This window comes from Neolamprologus multifasciatus, chromosome 4 (assembly GCF_963576455.1).
Source record: "Neolamprologus multifasciatus chromosome 4, fNeoMul1.2, whole genome shotgun sequence".
Classification (NCBI taxonomy): Eukaryota; Metazoa; Chordata; class Actinopteri; order Cichliformes; family Cichlidae; genus Neolamprologus; species Neolamprologus multifasciatus.
Genome location: NC_140442.1, coordinates 3759084 through 3784963, shown reverse-complemented (window position 1 = coordinate 3784963; position 25880 = coordinate 3759084). Strand labels below are relative to the sequence as shown.

The following is a 25880-nucleotide window of genomic DNA, read 5'->3' as shown; positions in this document are numbered from 1 at the left end:
CAATACTGGCTGTGTGCATCGGTTTTTTGTTGAAATCCTTAGCGTGGTAGCAGCAGCTGAGTGGGAACAGGCTGTTTTACTCCATTTAGTCCAATCACTCTGTATGTTTTAGCTGTTTGCATATTTTCTTCTATTTTGTTGTAACGTGTAAGTCTTGTTTTTAAGTTTAGTTTTGAACCCAGTAATGTTTTCCTGATTGTTGTCAGTAAGAAAAACAGAAATAAACAATGCATTACTTTTATCATTTATTATTATTTTAACGGACTAAGCAAAAGTTCATTAATACTTTAACTGTTTTATAATTTTACAAGGGAATATTTTATTTTCATTTCTTTGCTCATAGCCAAGAGAGAGGCACAACCCAACACCTGGCCGCTCCTCTGGTCACTGCAGAAGTTTATCTGTACCAGTTTTATTCCCACATATTGTTAATAAGTTCCCTTTTAAAACTTTTTTTAAAATTGTGGACTGTCGTGTTCATTTCTGGGAGAAGATGAGCAAACTCGAAACATACGTTTTCAAAATATTTTAAACGGTTGAAGGTTAAAATCTCACAGCACCATGGACGTCCCTCTGCACTGTCACAGGCTGGATGGACAAAAGCGTGCCAACGTTTTTTAATACAATAAAAACAATACATGAATGTGATTGGTTAAAAAGTTGAGGAGGAGCCGCAGTTTAGACTCGGCTCTCCCTTTGGTGTTCAGTCTGGTGTCTTGCAAATGTTTCATCTCTGCTCCAATCAGATGTCTTCTTCCTGCAAAAGGAAACTCCCTGTTGCTATGCAGTTTAGTCATTTTCCACAACAGCCTCACCCTGACTGTGCATGCATGTGGATCCTGCTCAACACCCTACACAATGCACAAATGTGTAAACTAAAGATAAAACGTGCAAGAAAAATAGTCTAAAAGTTCACCCCTTAAAATGAAAGAAAAGTATTTTATGGTTTATTAAATTCAGTTCAATTAAATTTTATTTATATAAAATTTATTAAGGTTCTGTTTTAAGGTGCTTATTGTAAGGTGAGACCTACTATAAGCGGCACTTGGCAAAGTAGGAAGGAAGAACTCGGTTTTAAGCTGCTGAAGAGACGAGACGTGCACATGTCAGTGCTGTTCCAGGGACTTCTGGTTTAGACTTCCTCCTGACCCAGCCATCTTGTTTTCCCAGCTGCTCCGGACAATCAGCTGGGAGAGAGCTAACGCTGGCTAGCTAAGCTACCTTTGCCTGCACTGAGTACAGGGGCCTTGCTAGCTACGGGATTTTCAAGGGTGTGGAGTCTCCAATTCAGTCTGGCCTCCAAAGCTGTAAACAGGTGACATTTATTACAAGTATCATTGTACTTGTAATAAACTTCTAAACTTCTTACACGCAGAGCAGGAAGTTGTAGGAGGGACAGGTGAAGAGGCCATGCTGCTAGCGAGTCACCTACAACCTGAGCTAAGCTAGCGAATCCCTGAAGACACAGTGAGTGAATACTGTGATTCAGCAGAGAGTGTGCTTTGGATAAAACGTGAAGATTACACTTTTAAATAAGTCGTTATCTAAAAGTTTACGTAAATGGGCTACACAGATAAGCTACACCAGGGGTGTCCAACTCCAGGCCTCAAGGTCCGGTGTCCTGCAGGTTTTAGATGTCACCCTGGGTCAACACACCTGAATTAAACGATTAGCTAATTACCAGGCCTCTGGAGAACTTCAGGACATGCTGGCTGTATCCCAATTCAGGGTCTGCAGCCTTAAAGTAAGCAGCCTCAAAGAATGCAGCCTCAACGATCCTCAAGGGCCGCATACTCAAAGACCGCTAAGGCCGGAAGTGCGAGGCTTGTGAAATGGGACGGTCTAGCCTCCGTTGCGCTGCCCAGGTTGCCTAGCAACCATGATACTAACAGCTGGAAACGTTTCATACACCTTTGTTTGACAGAAATGAAGGAGAAAATCTTTTGTTCATTTGTTTGTTTGTTTCTACATGAGCTTTGATCATTCTCTGTAAGATTAAGCTCAGCTATTGAACGGCGTATATTTTAAAGTAAAGGCTTTAAAACCAAGTTAGTACAAACGTCACTAATGTCACATAACTTTGCCGACATGTGGCCAACAGTAATGTTTTAATGTTCTTCGTTATTAAACATTTGCACATAAATAAGTGACATAATATTCAGTACTTAAAGTTTACTCTTCGGGCGCCCCTCATCCCCGTTTTTTTTCGGCAAAATTATCCACACCCACCTCCGCGCTATGCATTCTGGGATATGTTGGGCCACGAAGTCTACACCGCCACGTCCTTAAAATTCAGGGAAATGAAGGACGCATTTGAGGGCCGCATTTCGAGCAGCCTTCGAATTGGGACAGCCTTCGTCGTTGTTTTGAAATTGCAACCATTTGTAAAAAAAATATTAGCCATTTCTTGGCCAGATGAAGCAGATTTAAAAACAAACAAACAAACAAAAATACAGAGATGATTCCAAGTGTTTAATTCGCAATTAGTAACTGTTCACTCAAACAGTCCACATCCAGGAGTGTCCAGTTCAGGAATACCAAGTGGCCCGAGAGAGCTCAGAAGTATTAAACATCCTGGTTTAACATCCTGGTTTTTCTTCTCACTGAAAAACTGCAGTTATTATTTGATTTAAGGTACACTGTTGTGGTAAAAATAGATCTGTCTTTGTCCAAATACTTATGGACCTGACTGTGTATTTCTTTCCTAACCACAGCGTGAAAGCACTTAATGAGGACTTGGGAAACGAGAACCAAGAGAACGACTTTAAAGCCACGACAGATGTCGAGACATAAGCGTCAGCGGGTTTATCAGTCTGTCAGCAAAGGTTCAAAACACATCAAGAGGTTATGGTGTGAAATGGAAAACACATTTTGTAAGCATGTCTGATGGGACGCTTTACCACCTTTCCTTTCGTAATATGTGGTCCAGTGTATCCTCTTTGAAAACGCTGGAGAACTGTTCCCGCTCATATTATTGCTCCCACGCACTTTCAGGTCACTTCACTCAGCTACAAACATTCCTGTGAAAAATTGACTTTTTGACTTTAGCTTATTTGTATCATAAGATTTTGCAGAACTAATTTGTTCTTTTGTTTGTTCAGATAAATGTAAAAGTTGATTCTTAATCCCAATAAAAACACTTCAAAGTAATACAAAAAAAATGCAACGATGCACTGTCACGAAGCTGAAAACAACCATTTGTTCAGGGGACTTTTTGGAAGTTGATGATTTCTATTTCCTAAGACTTCGATTCCCCTTTACCAGCAACGTCACGACTCCTCGCTCTTAATTTATTCAGCTGGGACTCTGCGGCATCAGCTCGCTCCTCCGCCTCCTCCAGTTCATGTTGCGCTTTCCGAAACTTAGCCAAATGGATGCTGCTTTGTTCCTCCTGTGTTTCAGAGAGCCACAGTAAAGACGAGTTTTGTCTACATAACACGCCTGCATTTCTCACAGTGTTTAAGGATTTTCTCTCACCGCCTCCTCGCACTGCCGCTTATATGCTTTCACTTTGAGCTGCAGCTTGTTGACCAGATCCTGCAGCCTCGCCGAGTTCTTCTTCTCCTCCTCGCCCTGAAATCAAACAGAAGTGCTTCTCTCACATCTCTTTGAACATTTTCTCTCCTTCCCTGAGCAGCTTGTGAAATTTGCTTTGTTACCTGATAAGTGAGCTCTTTAATCCTCCTTTCATATTTCCTCACACCTTTCGCGGCCTCTCCACTGCGTTTCTGTTCTGCCTCCAACTCATTTTCCAGCTCACGGACCTTAATAGAAATATATTTAGTTTAGGTTTGCGCCTTAATTTCTCAGCATGTGTCGTTGCTCTCTGTCAGATCGTACTTTGGCTTCCAGCTTCTGAATCTCCTTCTTCCCTCCTTTAAGTGCCACCTGCTCGGCCTCATCCAGACGCTGCTGCAGGTCTTTCACCGTGGCCTCCAGGTTCTTTTTCATCCTCTCCAAGTGAGCGCTGGTGTCCTGCTCCTTCTTCAGCTCCTCCGCCATCATGGCCGCCTGCATGCAAATGTGAACTGTGAAATTTTAAGTCCAGCAGCCCTCATTCAAGTGACAGCGCAGTTAATTGATTTGAGGAGGAGACTGACATCCGTGATGGCTTTCTTGGCCTTCTTGTCTGCGCTCCTCGCCTCCTGCGCGGTCTCCTCCATCTCCGACTGCAGCTGAGCCAAATCAGCTTCCACTTTCCTCTTAGAGTTCACGAGACTGGTGTTCTGGTCATTAAACAACATTGAAATATGACATTGAAAGAAGTCTTTAGGTCCCTTACGTTAGTGAAAGTGTCAAAATTAAAGACAGAAACAAAGAGAAAAGCTTGAAGTAGCACAGAGGAGGTAGTTCGATCCATAATTTCCTGAATCAAACTGCCGATGTTTCGTGTGTTTGTTACACAGCGCTGATATAAAACCAGATTTTATTGGGCAGTTGGTTTAAATAGAGCTTAAATGAACTATTTTATTCACAGAAAGACTGAAAATAAAAGTTATTTTTACTATTGATTAAGTCCAGTTCTCTGAAAATCCCACAAATCATCTAGACTTAAGATTTCATAAATAAAGAGCCATTTATTTTGTCATTATCTTCTCAGGTGTGAAAACCAAACACACAATATTCAGAAGCTGCACATACACTAACAAATGGACTCACCTGAGAGTGCAGCAGCTGAACACGCTCGCTGACCTCCATCAGCTCCTGCTCGGCGAGCTTTCGACTCCTGTCACACTGCTCCAGCGACGCCCTCAGCTCCTCGTTCTCCGCCATCATAAGATTGTTGCGGCGTTCTATGATAGCTAGCTCCTCTTTTAGGTCCTCCTGACGTTGGAGGGCTTCATCCAGATGGACCTGGGCGTCCTGAGGATGGAGGCAGTCGTTCTGGGATTTTAAACATCATCTCGGAATTTTTAACCAGAACAGAAAAAGTTCCCACGCACCTTCAGCTGAGTCTGCAGATTTCTCATTTGCTTGGTTGCCTCGGCTGCCTGCCTGTTGGCGTGACCCAGCTGTATCTCCATCTCGTTTAGATCCCCTTCCATCTTTTTCTTCATCCGGACAGCGTCGTTCCTGCTGCGCGTCTCTGCATCCAGCGTGATCTGCAGACAGTCCACCGTTCTCTGGTAATTCCTTTTTAGCTGGTCGATTTCTTCGTCCTTCTCTGCCACCTTCCTCTCCACCTCTGACTTGATCTGGTTCAGCTCCAGCTCAAGTTGCAGGATTTTGGCCTCCTCTTGTTCCAAGGAAGACTTCAGAGAGAGAAAACAGCAATTAGTGTTGTTATTTTATAAAATGTTAAAGTTTGTTGGGGCGAAAAAATACCTCAGCTTCCTCGAGAGCTGCCTGGGTGTCTCTCTTCTCTTGCTCTGCGTGCTTCGTGGCTTTTTCCAGCTCACGGAGCATTTTGGTGGACTGTCCAACTTGCTCGGTGATATCTGTGATTTCCTCTAAAAGACACATCAACGCACTTTATGTAAAACATAAAACTGCAGCCTCTCAGAATCCAAACAGCAGTCTATTTCCTGCAGAAGCCTTACGTTGAAGATTTTTATTGTCTCTTTTCATGCTCTCAAGGTGATCCAAGACTTCTTCGTATGAATTTTTCAGCTTGAAGAGTTCTGTGCTCAGCGCTCTGGACTCTCTCTGGGAGACTTCCAGATCTGATTGACTCTCCTCATACTTCTGTTTCCATTCAGCGAAAACCTGGCAGGAAGCAGCACATGTGATCAGTGTAGCCTTATGATCATACAAATGAGGACATGTTTCAAAACAGAAAGACCCACCTTGTCGAAATTCTTCTGTTTCTTGTCTAAGGTGGCATTCGCTGCGTTTGACCTTTCTAGCTCAACCATGAGATCCTCGAACTCTGCCTGCAGCCTCTGCTTGGTCTTCTCCAGCGATGCACACTTGACATTTGCTGCCTCTGTCATCTCCTCGGACTCCTGCAGCCGCTGGACCAGCTTCTTCCTTTGAACCGAACATAAACTGCGTTAAAGCAGAAGAAGCCCATCAGCGCTGACCCGAGATACGCACTGTGAGGTTTTTTACTTCGCCTCCTCGAGCTCCTCGGTGCGCTGGATGGCGTCTGTCTCGTATTTATGTCTCCACTGAGCCACGTCGCTGTTCACCTTGGACAGGCAGCGCTGCAGCTCAGCTTTGGCCTCTTGCTCCTCCTCGTACTGCTCTCTTAAGAGCTCGCAGTCGTGACGAGATGACTGCAAACTGTGAGCCAAGGTGTTTTTTGCCTAAAGAAATTTAAAAACAAACACAAAAAAACTGCTTCATGCCTTTTAAAACTGCTTCACCGAGATGCAGTGACACTTTTTTTTTGCCCTCTGGGAACAGAAGGAACAAGCTGTGACTACAGCTGTGAATCACACTGAGTCATGACTGCAGGCAACGTTTACATTTAATATTCATGGAGCAACATTTGAATTCCTTTGAAGTCTGATTTTGGTCTCCCGACTCTAGCTGCTGTTCACCAGCTAATCTCTAACATGGCTCTATTCTTCATCCTGAGCAGGTGCGGTACAGATGCTCCTGAAAGGAGCCGTGAGAAACCGCAAGACAGAAACAACAAAACGAGGAGCGGAAACTGGCTGTGAAGCTTTATCAAGCTGACTTCAGATTCTGTTTTTTCTCAGATCCAATTATGAAGTCACTCACAAAGACCTCACAAAGTTGGGGACACAATAATGTGACAGAACAGCTGCTAGATTTTACTCTAAACCAGTGCTTCTCAAAGTGTGTGGTAGTTCTGACAGGTGGGGTGCAAATATGCGCATCCGCTGAAAAGCTGCAGGCGCGTGTATAAGTCGACAGCTGCAATAAAGAAGTGTACTGAAAAGTGTGACCATGTGGTCGGGTCTGTCGTGCATTGATTACAGTGGTGCCGAAACCCAGGATTGGGGCATGAGAGGCTGAACCACATGTTTGCACTCTTCAGCTACAGCCTACACACATCAACAACAACAACAAGACCTAGTTCATTCTGTTTTAAGCCGGCAAGGCAAGATTGCAGATGCTGCTCAGGTGTGTCCGCCTCCCCTGGAGCCACGCCCCAGACCACGCCCCGCCACAGCTCCGCAGTCAAAAACAGGCTCACTGCAGCCAATAAGGCTACGTTCACTCTGCAGGTCTTGATGCTCAATTCCGATTTTTTGATCAAATCCGATTTTTTTGTCTGCTCGTTCACACTACAAATAAAATGCGACAGCAAACGCGCTCTAGTGTGAACGCTCAAAGCGGCCGCATGCGCAAAAGAAGACGTCACACACAACACGCTCTGTTTAGACCCAGAGCAACAGTATTGTTTGACTGATGACCTTAATATAAAGACTTCGGACTTCACGTTTCCCAATTTTTGCTTTAAGTTATTTTGTTATTTACATAATAATGTAAATAACCCAATAATGATCCTTATTGCTGTTTTAGAGGAGCGCTGCTTCAAAGGATAGTTGCAGATTTCTGTCAGAATCTGCAGATTATACAGTACAAATAAAATGTTCACGTTTCTCCAACATTGTCTTCCCAACAGTTTCACTGACATCTACACGGGATGGCCAGGAAGCGTTCACCATGTCTTCTCCGGCGCTGATAATTGGCGTCTGTCTTGTGTCGGTGACGTAAAAGACGGATTTAATGCGACATGACCATCAAACAGCAGTCGCTTTCTGAAAACATCGGATATGTATCGGATTCAGTATCACATACGAAAGTGACTCAGATCGGATTGGAAAATATATTTGTGCCGTTCACACTGTCACACCATGATCGGATATGGGTCGCATAGGGTCAAAAAAAATCGGATTTGATGCGCTTTCGCCTGCAGTGTGAACGTAGCCTTAAACTCTCACTAAATTATATATTTTTCATCTCTGTTCACAAGTTTCTGAATTTTCTTTTTTTTTATAAGACTAAGACTGAACTGTATTTTTCCATGTTTGGCAATGTTCACATTCTGTTTAAATTGTTGCTTTTTTGAAGAAGTGGCGCAGACTAATGAAGCGGTCTAGTGACAAAAGTTACAAATAGTTGTTTGAAATGAAAGTTGTTTGTTTATAATAATAATAATAATAATAATAATAATAATAATAATAATGGATTGCATTTATACAGCGCTTTTTGAGACCCTCAAAGCGCTTTACAATTCCACTATTCATTCACTCTCACATTCACACACTGGTGGAGGCAGCTACAGTTGTAGCCACAGCTGCCCTCGGGCAGACTGACAGAAGCGAGGCTGCCATATCGCGCCATCGGCCCCTCTGGCCAACACCAGTAGGTGATAGGTGAAGTGTCTTGCCCAAGGACACAACGACCGAGACAACAATTACTGAAGGATTCATTGAGTTTCTAAATAAAGTCACAGCTCAGCTTTTCTGTCATTGCTTTGTTTAGATGGGGCGTGAAAATATTTCTTCCTGCCATGAGGAGTCGCCCCCTGCTGGTCATTAAAAATCATTCAGATCTATAATGGCTATTTCTTAGAATTCAGAACATACTGCCCCCTTTGGGCCAAATGTAAAAATGCACCTTCTTTACACATTCAGAATATATTAATAAACTTATTTGTAAATTTGTAATTTCCAATTACAATTTTTTTCTTCTGGCTTTTACATGTTTGACAAATATGTACGGAAGAGGATTAGGGCCACTGGAAAAAAATCTGAGAAAAAAGTCAGAATTCTGAGATTAATCTCAGAATTCTGACTTTTTTCTCAGAATTCTGACTTTAATCTCAGAATTCTGACTTTTTTCTCAGAATTCTGACTTTAATCTCAGAATTCTGACTTTTTCCTCAGAATTCTGACTTTTTCCTCAGAATTCTGACTTTAATCTCAGAATTCTGACTTTTTCCTCAGAATTCTGACTTTTATCTCAGAATTCTGACTTTTTTCTCAGATTTCAGGAAAAGAAAAAAAAAAAAGATGTGCCCACTTTTTTTTCCCCCAGTGGCACTAATCCTCTTCCGTAAATATGTTAATCACAGCTTTACAGCTTTTTGTATTGTACACAGAGAAGACAGTGATTAATGTCTGATAAATTACTGACCTGTCTTGGAAAGAGTCAGTCGAGGTATTGCAGTCATAGACTGCAAAATTAGTCTGCATGCATCAAACTTAGTATCAGAGCCACGTTTATTTACGGTCACATGGTTTGGCTCCAATGAACTAAAAGATTCCTAAAATCTTTGATATCTGTGGCCAAAACATCCAGTTCAGTCAGTCATTGTTTCCTAATGCAGATAGATATGAAAAAAAGCTAATAAAGTGCTAAATCCTCATAGCTGATGGTTTTGAGATTGAATTTCTCATATCCGTTCACAAGAGATTAGTAAGAACTCTAAATCATTGCCGTGACTAGATGTCAATCTTTGTTGTGCCTTTCAGACCTTGATTTCTTCATCCAAAAGTCTCTTCATCTCTTCAATTTTGTGACCGGCTGCAGTCTTCCCTCTGTTCACCTGGAACAGAACGGACTCTTTTTCTTCCAGCAGACGGGTAAGTTCACCTGTCCAGGTCAAAAAGAATAAAAACTCACGTATCTGAGCATCTAAAATGTTCTTTTTATCCTTTTTTAATTAAAAACCGACCATTTTCTGTCTGCAGTCGAGCACTCAGGGTAGTGTAATCACTCAGAGACCTCTGGGCTTCATCTGCTTTGGTCTTGTATTCATTCATTTGATCTTCAAGGCTCCTGCACTGTTTCTCCACGTTAGCCTGAAACATAGAGCTCTGGTTATAATAGAAGATTTTAGAAAAAAGTCCCCTCTGCAGACAGATGTTCACCTTGCTTTTCAGAACAGTCTCCATACTCCTTGCCATGTCATCGTTTCCATCTTCATCTCGCTCTTTTCTTTCTCCAGTTTCTGCTTGACCCTTTGAAGGTTTTCTATCTGATCGCCGAGCTCCACAACACCGTCCGCCTGCTTCTTGCGTAAAGCAACAGCGATGGATTCATGCTGCAGGGTGGACTCTTCCAGTTCGTGGCGCAGTCTCTGAATCTCAGCCTCGCGCTTCTTGTTGAGCTCGGCCTGAGCGGCGGAGGCTCCTCCGGCCTCTTCCAGCCTCTCGGTGATCTCCTCCAGCTCTCTGGACAGGTCGGACCTCTGCTTCTCCACTTTGGCCCGAGCTGCACGCTCAGCTTCGATTTCCTCTTCCAGTTCTTCGGTGCGAGCCTACAATTTGAACACATGAAACTGGTATCATAACGCTGAACATCAAGCGCTCGATACTTTGAGACTGCTACAATTACATAAACACCTGAAGCTCTTTAATCTTCTTTTGAAGCTGAGTGCTAAGAGCTTGTTCGTCGTCAATTTTGCTCTGCAGGCTGCTGATTTCAAAGTCCTTCCTGAGAAGAGAATGATTTCAGGTTCAGATAATATTTAACTCCATTTATAAGATCAAAGTTTCACTGTATATAAAAGATGGATGGAGCCATCATTCCCAGGTTGTTTTTTCAGTGTGGGATGGTGGGATGGATATTAATGTAATTTAATGAAAATTTAAAGAGTATTGCTATTAGTTTTTTTAAATTATTTTATCAGTATTTAAACCTTGTTGTGTTGCCATAAAGTCCTGTTGTTTCCACCTGTGTGTGTTTTCCTTCACTTTGTGCCTCTGTGACGATTCAGTGATCTTGTCGATTGTCTGGATTTTTGTCCTTTTGAACTCTTCCTGCTTGCATTGAAAAGCACTTTTTGTTCATTATTACATCTGCTGCTTTGCTACCTGCTGTGTGGGCTCAATACAACAAGGTGGTGTGATTATCTGACATTTCAAACAGGAAACAGGAAACAGGGAAAGTTGGATGTGGATTCACTCTGTGGTTTAGGAGGTAAAACAGCAAAAGGTCAGCTTTAGATAAAAAGGAATAAAAAGCTTTTGTCTGGACCAGAGATGGGCAGTAACGCGTTACTGTAATCCGATTACTTTTTTCGGTAATTAGATTACCGTTACTTTCCCGTAGGAACGCTGCGTTACTGCGTTACTAAAACCGTGATTTTTTTGTGAGAATGTCTCATGACAGTGACGTAAGCGAGTGCGACGTTCGTGACAACAGCTGTGTGCAGATCAACAATGGATCATATATCGAGTGCAGAGAGAGTATGAGCGTGCAGCGTTTAAAGCGTGGAAGTACTGACCTTACTTTGAGTTTGATTCCATAAAAAGTGACAAAAACATTAGTGTCCGTTGTGCGTGGGAAGAAAACTTCTTTTTACAGCGAAAAAAAACCCTTAAACTTCCAAACAAGCACCGAGTAGCTACGACGTAATGGGAAACTCACAGAGAAACTCGCGGATTCTTCCACTGACCGCTGCACACCTGCACCAGGGTAAACCTCCGCCTACCCCACTCCTGCTTTACAGGTGAAAATAGAGCAACAGGACCGCTAGTCTTTAACTTTATTTATTTTCTGCTGTGTTTTACTTGCATCTATTTGAAAGACTGAGTGTAAACACACACACAAAAAATAATTTTATGTGCTGGAATGTGCAGAAAATAGGTTTAAATGTTAAACAAATTTCTTCCAGTCAGAGAATGTTGCAGATAATTACATTTTTTTGCTTGATGCATAAAGTTAAAAGATTAAAACTAATAAAACAAGTTTTAAAAAGAGACTTTTCCATTTGATTACATTTTGTATGATGGATTATGCAGAAAAAGTAGAATTGGGCTGAAAGATCTATCACTTTATCACCTATTCAGGTTGTAAATCGTGTTTTTAAAAAGTAACTAAGTAACTAATTACTTTTGAAAATAAGTAATCAGTAAAGTAACGGGATTACTTTTTTGGGGAAGTAATCAGTAATTAGTTACTGATTACTTTTTTCAAGTAACTTGACCAACACTGGTCTGGACGCACACTGCTGAACAGAATGTTCTTGAGTTTAGGAGGTAAAAGCTTGGATTCATTGCTTGGAGAAATCTATTTATTAACTCACTTCTTCAGTTGTTCCTCCGCCTGCAGCTTTTCATTCTCCAGGTCCATGATGGTTTCCTGGGACAGCTTCAGATCTCCTTCCAGTTTCCTTCTGGATCTCTCCAAGTCGGCACGCAACTTCTTCTCCTGCTCCACCTGCCCCTCCAACTGCAGGATGTTTACATCAATCACTAAGTCTGCAGCTAACATTACACGTTTAGTTGATGGCTTCAGCTTAAGAAGCACTGAGCCTTTTATACTTACATCATCAATTTGTTGCTCCAGCTTAGTCTTTGTCTTTATTAGAGAACTGACTCTGTCCTCCTCTGCCTGGAGGTCGTCTAAAGTCTGCTGGTGCACCTCCTGCAAAGCTTTCGTCTCCTTGGAGGACTTCAACAGGTTTTCCTCAAGAGTCGTTAACTCCTCGATCAAATTCTTAACCTAAGGAGAGAACTTTGTTAAAAACAAAGGCTTTAAAAGTTCAGACAACAGAAATCATCAGAGGCACCTTATTTTCAGTGGCATATTTCTCCTTCTCCACTTTGGCGATGGTAAGTTCCAGGTCGTCTATGTCCCGTTTGAGCTCAGAACATTCGTCCTCCAGTTTCCTCTTCTGGGCGGTGATTTCAGCGTTGATCTCCTCCTCTTCCTCCAGCCTCTCGGAGAATTCTTTGGCTTTGGCTTCCAGGTGGATCTTGCTCTTTATCAAGCCTTCGCACCTTTCCTCAGCATCGCACAGGTTCTCCCTCTCCTGAGGAACCGGGACACAATGACTGTTATAGTGCAGTCAATTTTTAATTTAACCTCGGTAAAGTTTGGACACATATTCATATTTCATGTTTTTGCACAGGGATCTGTTTGGAATCTTCCATTTTCCTTTAAGGATAGCTGAGCTGCCTGCTGACGGTGCAGAAGCCAACCATTTCCCTTTCTCTGTGATGGTATAAAGAAAACTTTTAATGAATACTACAACCTATTTCCTGTGTCTGTCTTCATGTCGGCGGAGCTGAAGCAGACGTTAGAGGAAGTGTTCAGACGTATGTTCAGGAAGTGATCAGGATGCATTCAAAATCAGTCACAGTGATCTGGATGAGCTCTGAGTCAGATCCAAACTGTGTGTTGATTCAAATCAACGATGAATTCCCTCAGAAAGTTACATGGAAGCAGCTGGCAGTCAATAATCAGGCCACAGAAATGTTCCAGTGATGTGTTCGTGCAGTCCCTCCACATTTCGTTTCTTCAAAGTGCTCAGATTAACATCCTGTCAGGTCATTTTCTTCTTATTTAACACTTCCTTAATAAACTGAAGATTATTTCTGGAGTTTGTCAATCAGGAGCAGGATTGACAAACTGGTGCGGAGGTCTAGCTCCGTGCTGGGATGTCCCCTGGAGTCTGTGGAGGTGGTTGGTGAGGGGAGGATGTTAGTAAAGCTGACATCCATCATGAACAACCCACATCACCCACTGCATGAGTCTGTGAGTGGGCTGAGCAGCTCCTTTAGTCAGAGACTGAAACACCCTCGCTGCAGGAAGGAGCGCTTTCGCAGATCATTCATCCCAACAGCAGTTAGACTCTATAACTCCTCAATCACGATGTCATAAGTCACTGGACACTGTGAACATCTTTTGTATTTTTGTATTTCCTTCATATATCTGTACCTGAGCTGATGCAAAAATTTCCCCGTTGTGGGATCAATAAAGTCTTATCTTATCTTTTTCTCGTTTTTCTCTTTAGTGGTTTCTTATCAGCATGGAGGAAACATTCACGCTTCCTTCAACAGCTGCTCGAACTCTAGGAAGCGCTGACACGAGCTCTAATTTCAGAGGATGGTGATTCTAATGGCGTTATTCTGCACAGCAGTGAGATCTTGCTCTTCGTTTCCTCGAGCATCACAGTCTGCGTAGGTGAACTCACAGTACTTAAATAAATCATGTACTGACTGACCTTCATGTCTGAATAAAAGATAGACCAGCATTTTCTTTACATCACTTGTTCTTGCATTAATAGAGATTACCGCAGCAGTAGCAATGGGCTGTTTCTGTGCACCAACACCAGAAACCTTTGACTCAAATCTTAATATGTTGTAACGCTGTTATAAGCATTATTTGCTTTAGTTTACCATCATGGTCGGTCTGCTTTCTTCTTCTTTTAAGTTTGTTTTCCTCCAGTTTCCCTGCAGTGATCAATTATACTAGTTCTTATCTTATCTCATTATTGATCATCTTTTAATTTAATCTGATCTTCAAATCAGGCAGAACAAAATCAATACAAACAGACCACTTTGTCCCACTCAGGGCTGAGTGTTTACATACTGCTTGTATTTGAAGGTAAAGGTCATTCTTCTCCTGCACGAGCATGACCATCTTCTCTTCCAGCTCCTTCCTCCTGGCCTCCGACTTTGCCAACTCCTCTCTGAGTCGAGCAAACTCCTCCTTCATGGTCTGCATCTCCTTCTCAGCCTCGGCACTTCGTAACAGAGGCTTTATCTTGAAGAAGAGCTTCATCCAAGGCCAGTTCTTCACATTCATGAACGAGCGAATGTTGTACTGGATGATGTAAACGGCCTCTCTACAGAGTGAAAAAGCAAAACGATGAAGAATTTGTTACAGATGTGAAGGTGATGAGAAAATCTGATCTTTTTAAGGTTCATCTAATGTCCTGATTCGTGATTTGAGATGAGAGACAAACGACTGGAGGTCCATTGTGCGTCAAAACAATGATTTTATTTACACACATGTGTGGTGGAGATGAGCTCTGCAAAACATCAGCCTCGATCTCCCCAGAACAATAAACGAGCAGTCGTGCTTATAACATCATTGTATGTGTACAGGCAGCCTATGTGTGTCTTGACTTCAGTGCATGACCTATTCTGAGTCATCTGTTACCAGGCAAACTCCAATGCAGCAGGCTATATGTGGTGTATTATAAGCATGTATGCAATTCTTTCATAGCTCGATGAATTTCTCAATTGATCGGGCGGACGTGGCGCCTCCCGAAGCTTCAGACCATCAACTGACCGAGCTTCAACTCTTTAATTAGCACAAAAATGCAATGTGTGTATAACATGATTACAGTTGCACCTGCAATGAAAGATTATTATGTAATTATGCTCACAGCTGAAATACAGATGTGATGGCTGCACTTGCAGCCACACAGTGGTAATACCCACCATGTTAGTGTAGAGGCTTACAAGTAACATCGCATTCACATTTGTCTTTCTTTAAATATAGGAATTAGTTTACAGGACAATAAATAACTGGTTTTTGTTTAGAGTTAATTCACATATCCACATAACACTGTATTCTAAAATAAGTGCGCACATTTTAGTTTACACTGTTATGTATGATTAATCTTTTGTTTTCTGAGTTGCAGCTGTTCCAGTCCCTTGATTAAGGAGCCAAGAGGTGGAAAAGGGGCGGAGCCAGCTTTAAAGGAAGACTGCAAATTGGTTCATGCCATAACTCGGGACCATGGGGGGGAAATTGGAGTTCATTATGTTAGGTTTAGTTAGGTTTTGTGTGTTTTACCCCTTCTCCTGTTTTTGTGGGCTGATCAGCCACTATTTAAGTTTCCCCTTTGTCTCGTTAAGTTAGGTCAGTTTGTTTGAGTTATCAGTACTGTTGTCAAATTTGAGTAGAGTTTGGTTATTTTGACCTCTTTTATGGGCCCAAGATTTTGATTCTTTTTGCATGATTTAACCAATTATGTTTTTTTGGGTTAAATAAAAAATCATTTTTTTGGACTTTAACCTGTGCCTAAGTTTCCTTCACTGCTCGGTCCATCACAATAGACTTTAATGTAACATCAACAGCTTCAATAAATGCTTTGATGAAATGATGATGATAAATGATAAGTAATGCAATAGTAATGATAATGGTTATGAATAGTAACAGTAAAATAATATTCTAATCTCACTAAGTTATTCCTCACTTTTTCACTAGCTACAATGTCAGAGTAGCTTAAAAAATGAAGGGAAGCAGAGTAAAAATGAGAAATTATCTTGGCATTTTTAATGTGGGACAAAGACCACGATTACAATCATAATTAATGACAGTTTAGAAGAAATAGTCTCCTTTGTTACCATAAAGGACGCAGTTATGAAATTGCCTGTGTTCAATCCCATCTAACTTTCTCCGTCTTTCATTCGCCTAATTTTCCATCCACTAAAATGGTAAATGGCCTGCATTTGTATAGCGCTTTACTCAGTCCCTAAGGACCCCAAAGCGCTTTACACTACATTCAGTCATCCACCCATTCACACACTGGCAAGCTACATTGTAGCCACAGCTGCCAGCTGCCGGACACTGGCGCCACCGGGCCCTCTGACCACCACCAGTAGGCAAACATGGGGTTAGTATCTTGCCCAAGGAGCCAGCCAGGAGGCAGCCTGGGATTGAACCACCGACCTTCTTATTAGTGGCTGACCTGCTCTGCCACCTAAGCTACAGCCACCCACTAATCCAAAAGAGAAAAAAAAGTGCCAGACCTTTTCTTCATCATCTCCTTTAACCTCAGCCTGGTGACGTAACCCCTGGCTACAGCCTGGATTCGAGTCATCAGCACGGCTAGACGCTCGTCCCGCATCTCCTCCAGAAGACCCAAAAGGCCGGCTTTGAAAAACACCTGCAAGTTGAGAAAGATAAGTCAAATTTCTCTTCAATTTCAAATTATCCATCCATTCTCTTCTGCGTATCCTTGTCAGGATGACGTGGGGGCTGGAGCCCAGCCGGCTGTCTTAGGGCGAGAGGCGGGGTGCACCCTGGACAGGTTGCCAGTCTGTGGCAGGGCTAACACACAGAGACAGACAACCATTTGCACCTATGGGCAATTTAGAGTTTCCAGTTAACCTAACCCCACTAACTGCATGTCTTTGGAATGAGGGAGGAAGCCGGATTACCCAGAGAGAACCCACGCAAACACAGATAGGCCCCGCCCTGATGGTCGAATTGAACTCAGGACCTTCTGTGAGGCATCATTGTGCTGCCTGCTAGCAATTTCAAATTATTTTAGCTGAAATATTATATAATATATATATTTTTTAAACATACCTTTGTGTATCCGAATCTATACTGGGCGTGGTCCACGTCAATGGACGACAGCAGCTTCTCGGAGGCCTTCTTGCTGTCAATAAACTGGCCCTCGGGGATTGCGCTGGCATTCAGAATCCTGTATCTGTTACACACGTGTGGAGGTTTAGTCTAAAACTCGAGGCGGTTCTTCAAACAAATGACATGTTACCTTTGCCTGAAATCTCCATACAGAATCCTGCTGGGGAATCCCTTCCTGCAGATCCGGATACCTTCCAGCACTCCGTTACATCGCAGCTGATGAAGGACCAGATGGTGATCCATGATTCCTACAACAGATAGAGGTAACTTTTCCCCACAGGGGAACTTCAGTTCTAATGTTTCTTTATTTGTTGTCTATTCCTGTTTGTTTTACCTGGTATCTTGGTCTCATTTGGGATGATGCATCTGACAAAGTGTGGATGTGTTGACCTGAGGTTGGCCATTAGTTTGTTCAGGTTCTCCTGCAACACATCATGCTTTCAGTCAGATGGACTGATGATAACATGCTGCACCAGTGTACCAGCACATGTGATGTGACAATAAAAGTGATTTGATAACATTATAACACCCGCAGTGTTGGGGAGTAATGGAATACATGTACCGCCGTTACGTATTTAAAATACAAAATATGAGTAACTGTATTCCGTTACAGTTACCGTTTAAAAAGGTGGTATTTAGAATACAGTTACTTTGTTGAAATAAATGGATTACACGGCGGTACTTCCCTGTTTCATATTGTGGCGGGTCAGGACTGTTTGGGTTTTGTTTGACAGCTACGTTCTGTTGTTCCAGGTGGCAGCGTTACGGTTGCCATGGTTACAGGGTGAGCTCTCTCTCTGCGTGTTTCCTGGGTGAGAGAGCGCCTGTTGTTGTTGTTGTGCTAAGCTAATAGGCAGAATGCTACAGGTATAGCTCTAAAGAATGTAGCATCATAGGCAGTGTAGTCCGTGCTGCAGGGAGAATGGACTGCCATACCCGTTATGTGTCTGTGAGCGAGGGAGGGAGAAAAAGGAAAAGTACGAGCTGTCATCGAGCAAAAACGGGAGCTGGAAGCATGTAAATATAATAATAACCACTGCAGCCAAGAAGAGAGCCTGACGAGCCCAGCTGTAAGTAAGCTATTAAGACTCGACTGTACACCGTGTTCGTGTTTTCCTCCAAAAACAATAAGTTCGTTGGAGCAGCCTTTCAACGCCTCTCTCTGTCTCTGCTAGCAAAGTTGACCCAGACAACAAAGTAAAGCTAGTTTTCGGCTACGAGCCGACACAGAACCCACCGTATTAGCCAGAGGTCCCTTTACTACGGTTCGGAGCCGCGGACCTTCAGTAACAGTAATAAATCACAGCAATAGTACATTCATGTAGTTGTAAACAGCATGATAATATATTAAGTAATCCAAAGTATTCAGAATACGTTACTCTCATTGAGTAACGTAACGGAATACATTACAGAATACATTTTGGGGCATGTATTCTGTATTCTGTAATGGAATACATTTTAAAAGTAACCTTCCCAACACTGAACACCCGTACCACAGAAATCACATTAACAGTAGATGTTACCTGCTGGTTTTTGGAATCATTATTCTCGAGCTTTGACTGTAGTATTGTTTCTAGATATGACAATTTTTAGATCGCATGATGGAGCGCTCAAGTGTAAGACAATGTTAGCAAGCTTGGTCGGGCGGTTGCTTCCATAAACTGTGTGAGTGCAATACAGAGAATCAGATGCTCGTCAGTGAGAAACACGAAAAGTCACTGAATCTGGATCACAGAGTTCCCGGGATACGCTCTTATAATATTAGTATAATAAGCCACACTCTCTGAATGGCACTAAGTAAGATGTTTCATCTTTATATTTTAAGGTCTGATAAAAAGAAACTTTGTGTTGAGCTTATAAACTGCTGGCTGTAGATTAATAGTTATTGTACAGACACAGTTTTGTCAGTTAACTTGACACAACACAAACGTGTGAGTCACAAAGTGTCAAACTGCTTTTAACACTCAGTTAATTTCAATATAAATAGACAGTAGCTAAGGTGATGCATTAAAGCAGATATTTCTTTCACGCAGGAGCAAAACTCTGAGGCAAATTCCCAGATAAACATTATCATGAGGAACTGTTTTATTAATTTCTCATGTCACAATGGCTCGTCGGAAAAAAACAACTATAGCTTCTTGGCTTTCTTTTTTTTTTCTATTCATTTTTGTGCTATAATCTATTTTATGGTTCAAACATGAGCAGTTAATTAGTCTTATTTATCTAGAGCTGTCTGGGAATTGGGGAATCTTCAGACCACTAATCTGTAGTGACAGAGAGCCCGGTGAGGTGGAGGTAAACTGTGGAAAGAAGAGGAATGAGAGGTGAAGGTGAAGATGCAGTGAAAGTAGAGTGAAAGCACTGGAGAGTGCACAAAACAGGTAAGGAAGAGAGGACAGGCAGGGTGGGTGGAGACGAGTGTCAGGGGTGCCTTTGTGAGAGCAGCAAGAGTGAAAAGAAAGGTTTAAAAGATGGTGGTGAGACCTGCTGTGATGAAGGATTTAGAGACGGTGGCGCTGACAAAAAGACAGGAGGTGGAGCTGAAGATGTTCAGATCTTGATTAGGAATGAGCAGGATGGACAGGATTAGAAGATTAGTGGATGTGTTGGAGAAGGGATGTTGATGATGGAGCTGCCAGAAGAGGAAGACCACAGAGAAGATTCATGGATGTAGTGAAGGAGGAAGATAGGGTGAGGTGGACAGAGATGATCTGCTGTGGTGACCTCTAAATGGAGCAGATGAAAAAAGATGAAAGTGAGTGAGTCTTCTTCTATGTGTCCTTAAATGTTACATTTTTATAAATTTATGCAAAACAACAAAAACAAATGATTTATTCAGGGAATGTATAGAAGACCAGACGAGCTTTCAAGCTTGTCCCTCCTCACAAATATCAACCAGTTGTATTATTTTTTTATCAATATTTGATGGACAAAGAAGAAACTACAACTATAACAACTACTGCTCCAGTTCTTAATACAGAAAAACTGTGTCATGTAAGTTTATTTTAAAAAGCTTAAAAAGATTTACAGGTAAATGATATCGATGTCTTACCCTAAAGAGTGCAGAAACGGTCTGGAAGGACGACCCCTTTTTCTTGTAGTTTTTCTTGTTCCTATCAGCAGCAGCTAAAAACCCCCACATGAAAAATGGTGAAATCTTAATCTAATCTCAATCTCTCATCTGTGTTTGCTGTCTAAAGAGCTGGCATACCATCAGCTGACGCATACGTGGCAAAGAGCTGGCAGAGCAGCTTGAGGGAAGCTTTCTGGTAAAGCTGCACCACGGTGTCGTTCAGCGGGTCCTTGTTTTTTTCCAGCCAGCCGCTGATGTTGTAGTCGACGGTGCCGGCGTAGTGCATGAGGGAGAAGTGGGCCTCTGTCTTTCCTTTGGATGGTTTGGGCTTCTGAAAGATGCTGTTCTTCCCCAAGTGCTGGTCGTACAGCTTGTTTTTGAAAGACCCGTCTGTGGCCTTCGGGAACATACACTCCTCCTCCAGAATGGAGAAAATGCCCATCGGCTGAGAGGCGGAAAAGGTGATTAGTGTTTCATTTCTGTCTTCTACTCTCGATTTGAATATTTAAGGTAACAAAAAAGCAAACAAACCTTCTCAATGAGCTCAATGCACGCAGCCAAGTCCATGCCAAAGTCAATAAACTCCCACTCGATCCCTTCCTTTTTGTATTCCTCCTGCTCCAGCACAAACATGTGGTGGTTGAAAAACTGTTGGAGCTTCTCGTTGGTAAAGTTGATGCACAGCTGCTCCAGGCTGTTTATCTGCGTCAAACAGAAACGTTTCACCCATCGAACAATCAGAAATATTTTTTAAAGGGATCTGATGTTTTTTTCATCTCTGCAGGAATCCCCTTCACCTCGAAAATTTCAAACCCTGCGATATCCAGGACGCCAATGAAGTGCTGTCTGGGAAGTTTGGTGTCGAGCTGCTGGTTGATCCTCGTGACCATCCAGAGGAACAGCTTCTCATACACGGCCTTCGATAAGGCGCCCACAGCATTGTTCACCTGAAAAATCAGACATCGTTTTCACATTGTGTTGCCTTTAATAGCTCAGCTTGTACAGCGGACTGTAGGTGTGTAATAACAGGAATCGTTAGGTTGCTGGTTCAACTCCAGTTTGAAAGAGGTTTCTGTCTGTACTGATTCAAAGTAGGTTTAAAAAACTGGATGCTTACAGATGGGCTGTGGTTAGTGGGCGTTTTTAGCTGTGGAAACATCATGTACCTGCTGTGGAGTCTGGCCTTTGGTGACATATTCATTCCCAACCTTCACTCGAGGGCAACACAGAGCTTTCAGCAAATCAGCCGAGTTCAGACCCATCAGATAGGCAACTTTGTCCGCCACTGCAGGAGAGATAACACAGAGGGGAAGGTCAGCGGGAGAGTGAACCCTGCATTTTACATGAAACTCGCTGTAGCCCCTTATGACCTTAGCCTGGATAAATGGTTAAGAAACAAGACAGATGGATAATGCAGGTCAGCAAATGTCATATTAAAACTGATAATAATCATAAAAATATGAGGAATCAAAAACAAATGAAGCGAAATTTAAAAATAAACTCTATTTCAGCAAATTCACTTTTTGTGCGCTGTGTTCAGATGACTCTCGGGTGGAAACAGCAGCCTTGTTCATTTGCTCGAGATATGGCAGTGCCTCATGCTGCCAGCAGAACATTGCAAAGTAAGCAGTATTATAAGAGTGAAAGAAATAAGTGGAAGTGCCTGAGATCAAAGGCCTATTCTGAACACAGGGGGGCAAATTCAAGTGTCACATCACGCCTACATGAAGCTTTCAAAGCAGGAAATGCATAGACCTCTGAAACACTTTGTCGAAACTGATGATTCACCAACTAAAACTATTTTGAACTGAGCAAAATCATAAACAGACCCCTCTGTGTCACATACGCATCTGTTTCCAGTGTTGGGAAGGTTACTTTTTAAATGTATTCCATTACAGAATACAGAATACATGTCCCAAAATGTATTCTGTAACGTATTCCGTTACGTTACTCAATGAGAGTAACGTATTCTGAATACTTTGGATTACTTAATATATTATCATGCTGTTTACAACTACATGAATGTACTATTGCTGTGATTTATTACTGTTACTGAAGGTCCGCGGCTCCGAACCGTAGTAAAGGGACCTCTGGCTAATACGTCGGGTTCTGTGTCGGCTCGTAGCCGAAAACTAGCTTTACTTTGTTGTCTGGGTCACTTTGCTAGCGAGAGACAGAGAGAGGCGTTGAAAGGCTGCTCCAACAGAACTTATTGTTTTTGGAGGAAAACACGAACACGGTGTACAGTCAAGTCTTAATAGCTTACTTACAACTGGGCTTGTCAGGCTCTCTTCTTGGCTGCAGTGGTTATTATTATATTTACATGCTTCCAGCTCCCGTTTCTGCTCGATGACAGCTCGTACTTTTCCTTTTTCTCCCTCCTCGCTCACAGACACATAACGTGTATGGCAGTCCATTCTCCCTGCAGCACGGACTACACTGCCTATGATGCTACATTCTTTAGAGCTATACCGGTAGCATTCTGCCTATTAGCTTAGCACAACAACAACGACAAAAAGTCGCTCTCTCACCCAGGAAACACGCAGAGAGAGAGAGCGGCACCCTGTAACCATGACAACCGTAACAACAGAACGTAGCTGTCAAACAAAACCCAAACAGTCCTGATCCGCCACAATATGAAACAGGGAAGTACCGCCGTGTAATCCATTTATTTCAACAAAGTAACTGTATTCTAAATACCACCTTTTTAAACGGTAACTGTAACGGAATACAGTTACTCATATTTTGTATTTTAAATACGTAACGGCGGTACATGTGTTCCGTTACTCCCCAACACTGCCTGTTTCAGTGTATTTAGCAGAGGTATAACGTGGAAATTTAAGGCTACGGTCACATTGGGGGAAACAGTGGTTGGAGACTGCAGTGACCACGTCAAGTCAACTTGTCAAGACAGCAATAAAATGGCAATAAGAGTCAGACTGTTATCAGTTTTGGGGATCAAGTTGGCAGCTACATGCATCAGACAGTCCATGTGCGTTTCATTATTTGATGGAGCAGCCGAGTTGTGCTCACGGGCACAGACTGACTGATTATTTAGGTCTTTGCAGTCTGCGTTTATTAATTGGATGGCGGTTAATTGCAAACCTTGAGACTGACTGCAGCCAGTTCAGTTGGACTGAGACAAGTTGCTTCATATGGGGCAGCCTAAGCTGGTTGAAGGTGGTGTAGCTAAACTTCTTGGTGACCAGTTGGTGGCTGCAGCTACTTGCAACTGGTCCCAGACAGCAAAAATCATTGAATGCAATCACTCGCCAACCGCCTTTTTTCTTCCTGGTTAAACAGAGATTGCCATCCTAGTTTTGGTCAGCTGTGGGGCCCAAAAGTAAAAGCTGGAACAAAATTCACAGTGAAGCTGTAAAGTTGTCCCGCTGATGCCTGCTTGGGTTTTAAATTAGGGTGGAAGCACCACCTCAGACGTCTCACCCTCAGTGCCATCGGGCTCGGCCTGCTCCTCCCGCTGCTTCTGCTTGAACTTCATGTTCCCGTTGTGCATGACGGCACCCGTCAGCTTGTAGATGCCGACCTTTTCCTCAGTGCTAAAGCCCAGGATGTCAATGGCTCTCTGAAGAACAGACGCAGACATGGGAACTGTATTTATGCATAATTATTTGCACAAATAATTTAAGTAATAAAATGTAAAACCAACAAAAATCAGGTATTTCAAGTCTTTCATCTGATGTCAAAATATATCAGTAAAAAATACTGTAATTAAGTGCATGGCTTCAGCCTGTGCTCCACATTTCTGTGCATATTTTGCACTTACATCTGTGGCCATCAGCTCCTCTGCATCATTGATGCTCAGCACAGTGATTTCCCCCTGGCTGATAAAAGGGTAATCATAAGGATTGCTGGTTATCAGCAGCATCTCTGAAACGAGGCACAGAAAAATAGCTCACAGCTCTGTGCAGGACCAGACGCCATGGAAACTGTGTCACAACCATTTAGAGCTCATTGATTGGTATATTCACCGATTAAATCAGGCTTCTTGTTTGACAAGATCTGATAGAAGATGTGATAGCTCCTCTCTGCAAGCAGCTGGAAAGTCACTCTGGATTTTTCCAAAAGGTCTGACAATAACCAGAAATAAAACACCAATCACAAACTTGGACAGACAGCAGAATATTAATTATTCAAAAAAATATTCACAGTCACATTCAGGCCTCACTCTTTGTCAGACTTTTTGCAGCTATAAAGTTTAGATTTTGATCAAAAATGTATAAGAAGACCTTCATTAATTGACCTCAGGCATAAAACAATTTTTTTTTTTTTTTTAAAAAAGGACTCTGGTCTGAAAAATAAAGGCAATGAGGGCGCATTAATCCTGCGTTCTTTCCAATGACCACCAGGGGGCGACTTCTCTGCTTCCAGAAAGCAGTCAGATTATATGGAAGTCTATGGGGAGAAGGAGTCTAATGATTACTTGATGTATGACTTCAGTACCTTGAATGTGAGCTTATGATGTCAGTCACTGGTTTCAAGTCATATTTAAAACTACATGATGTTCATTTTGCTGTTATCAGGCCAAAACCTTAATGTTATTATAATGATTGATTTCAATTTTACTAAATTTTTCATCAGTTTTCAATCAACTTAGGCTTCTAACTGAGCAATTTATACAGCTAGATTGGACAGGTGTCTGCTGCATGTAGAGTTGATTTAGAAAATGTCTCCAGTGCTTCTGATTTCGCTGTGACGTTGAGTGATTTTGGATGAGGAGGGCATTCCTATCACCTCTCCTCTGCACCGTCACACTCCTGATAAACAGCTGGGCACACTGTGTGGAAAACATAGATGTCTGTGAATAATCACCTATCACATTCTTTGGGGAGACAGTGAAAGCCAAAGCCTTAAAGCAGAGGGTAATTTCACTGTGGCTAAACCCATCTTTGTATAAAGTCTGTCCCAACATTCGTGACAGAAAAGCTGCAGTTAATTATCATTATTAACTGTTAAAATGGGCACTTACAAGTTTCAATATCAGCTGATGCCAACTTCCCCTTTGTTCCGAAGTGGATGCGGATGAATTTTCCCTGGAAAAGTTTAACATATGAGCTGGGACACTATTTCGACCATTGAACGTCTCTGGTAATCAAGCTCTAAGCTAAATAAACTACATTTAAAGGAAAAAACAAAGCAAAAGTTATTCTTAAAGCTCACATCACCTGATATAATCAGTTGGGGTTTTTTTGTCATTATAACAGCTGAATTTTCTTAGTATGATAGCATGATGTCAGCCTCGGCTGGTCTTAACTCACAAATCGAGACGAGTTGTCATTCCTCACAGTCTTGGCGTTCCCGAAAGCTTCCAGCAGAGGGTTAGCCTGGATGATTTGATCCTCCAGAGTCCCCTTCAGAAGAATCAAAAGACATTTCAAGTTCTTTTCATTTAAATTAAGGTAAAAGCTTTCAAATCTTTTGCTCATGTTTCATCTCTAGATAATTTGAAGATGAATTAATTGGACTGAACCTGCATTTTACTGCCCGGTTGTTCCTTCTTGCTTGACTCTCCCATTGCTGTGATTGTTGCAAAGTACTGGATTACTCTCTTTGTGTTGACTGTTTTCCCAGCACCAGATTCTCCACTGATAAAGTGTGACATCAGACAAACGATGGGAATGAAATATATGCAGAACGCAAAAGTAAACAGCTAATAAAGTCATACTTACGTGATCAGGATAGACTGGTTCTCTCGATCTGAAGAGAAGAAAGAAAGTGGATGATATCGGAGTTTGAGGGGCTGATGCAT

At 42.2% G+C, this 25880-nt stretch overlaps 2 protein-coding genes across 2 annotated transcripts in view; both read right to left on the bottom strand.

Annotated features, from left to right (window-relative positions):
* Positions 1-25880, bottom strand: part of LOC146519494 (myosin heavy chain, fast skeletal muscle-like) — a 62240-nt gene that overhangs the window by 30413 nt on the left and 5947 nt on the right. The gene's annotated exons all lie outside the window — the stretch shown is intronic.
* Positions 38-25880, bottom strand: LOC146519495 (myosin-4-like). Its single transcript, XM_085157517.1, has 36 exons — positions 25801-25880; positions 25602-25716; positions 25390-25482; positions 25101-25164; positions 24103-24201; positions 23898-24001; positions 23558-23696; positions 21280-21398; positions 20911-21060; positions 20645-20815; positions 20252-20558; positions 20093-20166; positions 17375-17462; positions 17171-17288; positions 16981-17104; positions 16419-16555; positions 14245-14500; positions 12440-12682; positions 12196-12372; positions 11954-12099; positions 10269-10359; positions 10016-10183; positions 9795-9962; positions 9599-9725; positions 9398-9516; positions 6052-6248; positions 5787-5970; positions 5541-5706; positions 5326-5450; positions 4944-5252; positions 4660-4863; positions 4101-4226; positions 3841-4011; positions 3660-3764; positions 3478-3573; positions 38-3391 (listed from the first exon to the last, which is right to left on the bottom strand). The coding sequence occupies exons 1-36, from the start codon at positions 25878-25880 to the stop codon at positions 3239-3241; spliced, it is 5313 nt and encodes a 1770-aa protein (XP_085013643.1). The 3' UTR covers positions 38-3238.

Coding starts and splice junctions, on each gene's coding strand:
- LOC146519495 (XM_085157517.1), bottom strand. CDS start 25,880: ATGCATCAGCCCCTCAAACTCCGATATCATCCACTTTCTTTCTTCTCT. Junction 25,483..25,601: donor AACCGGGCAGTAAAATGCAG/GTTCAGTCCAAT, acceptor ATTCTTCTGAAG/GGGACTCTGGAGGATCAAAT. Junction 9,963..10,015: donor AGCTCAACAAGAAGCGCGAG/GCTGAGATTCAG, acceptor CCTGCAGCATGA/ATCCATCGCTGTTGCTTTAC.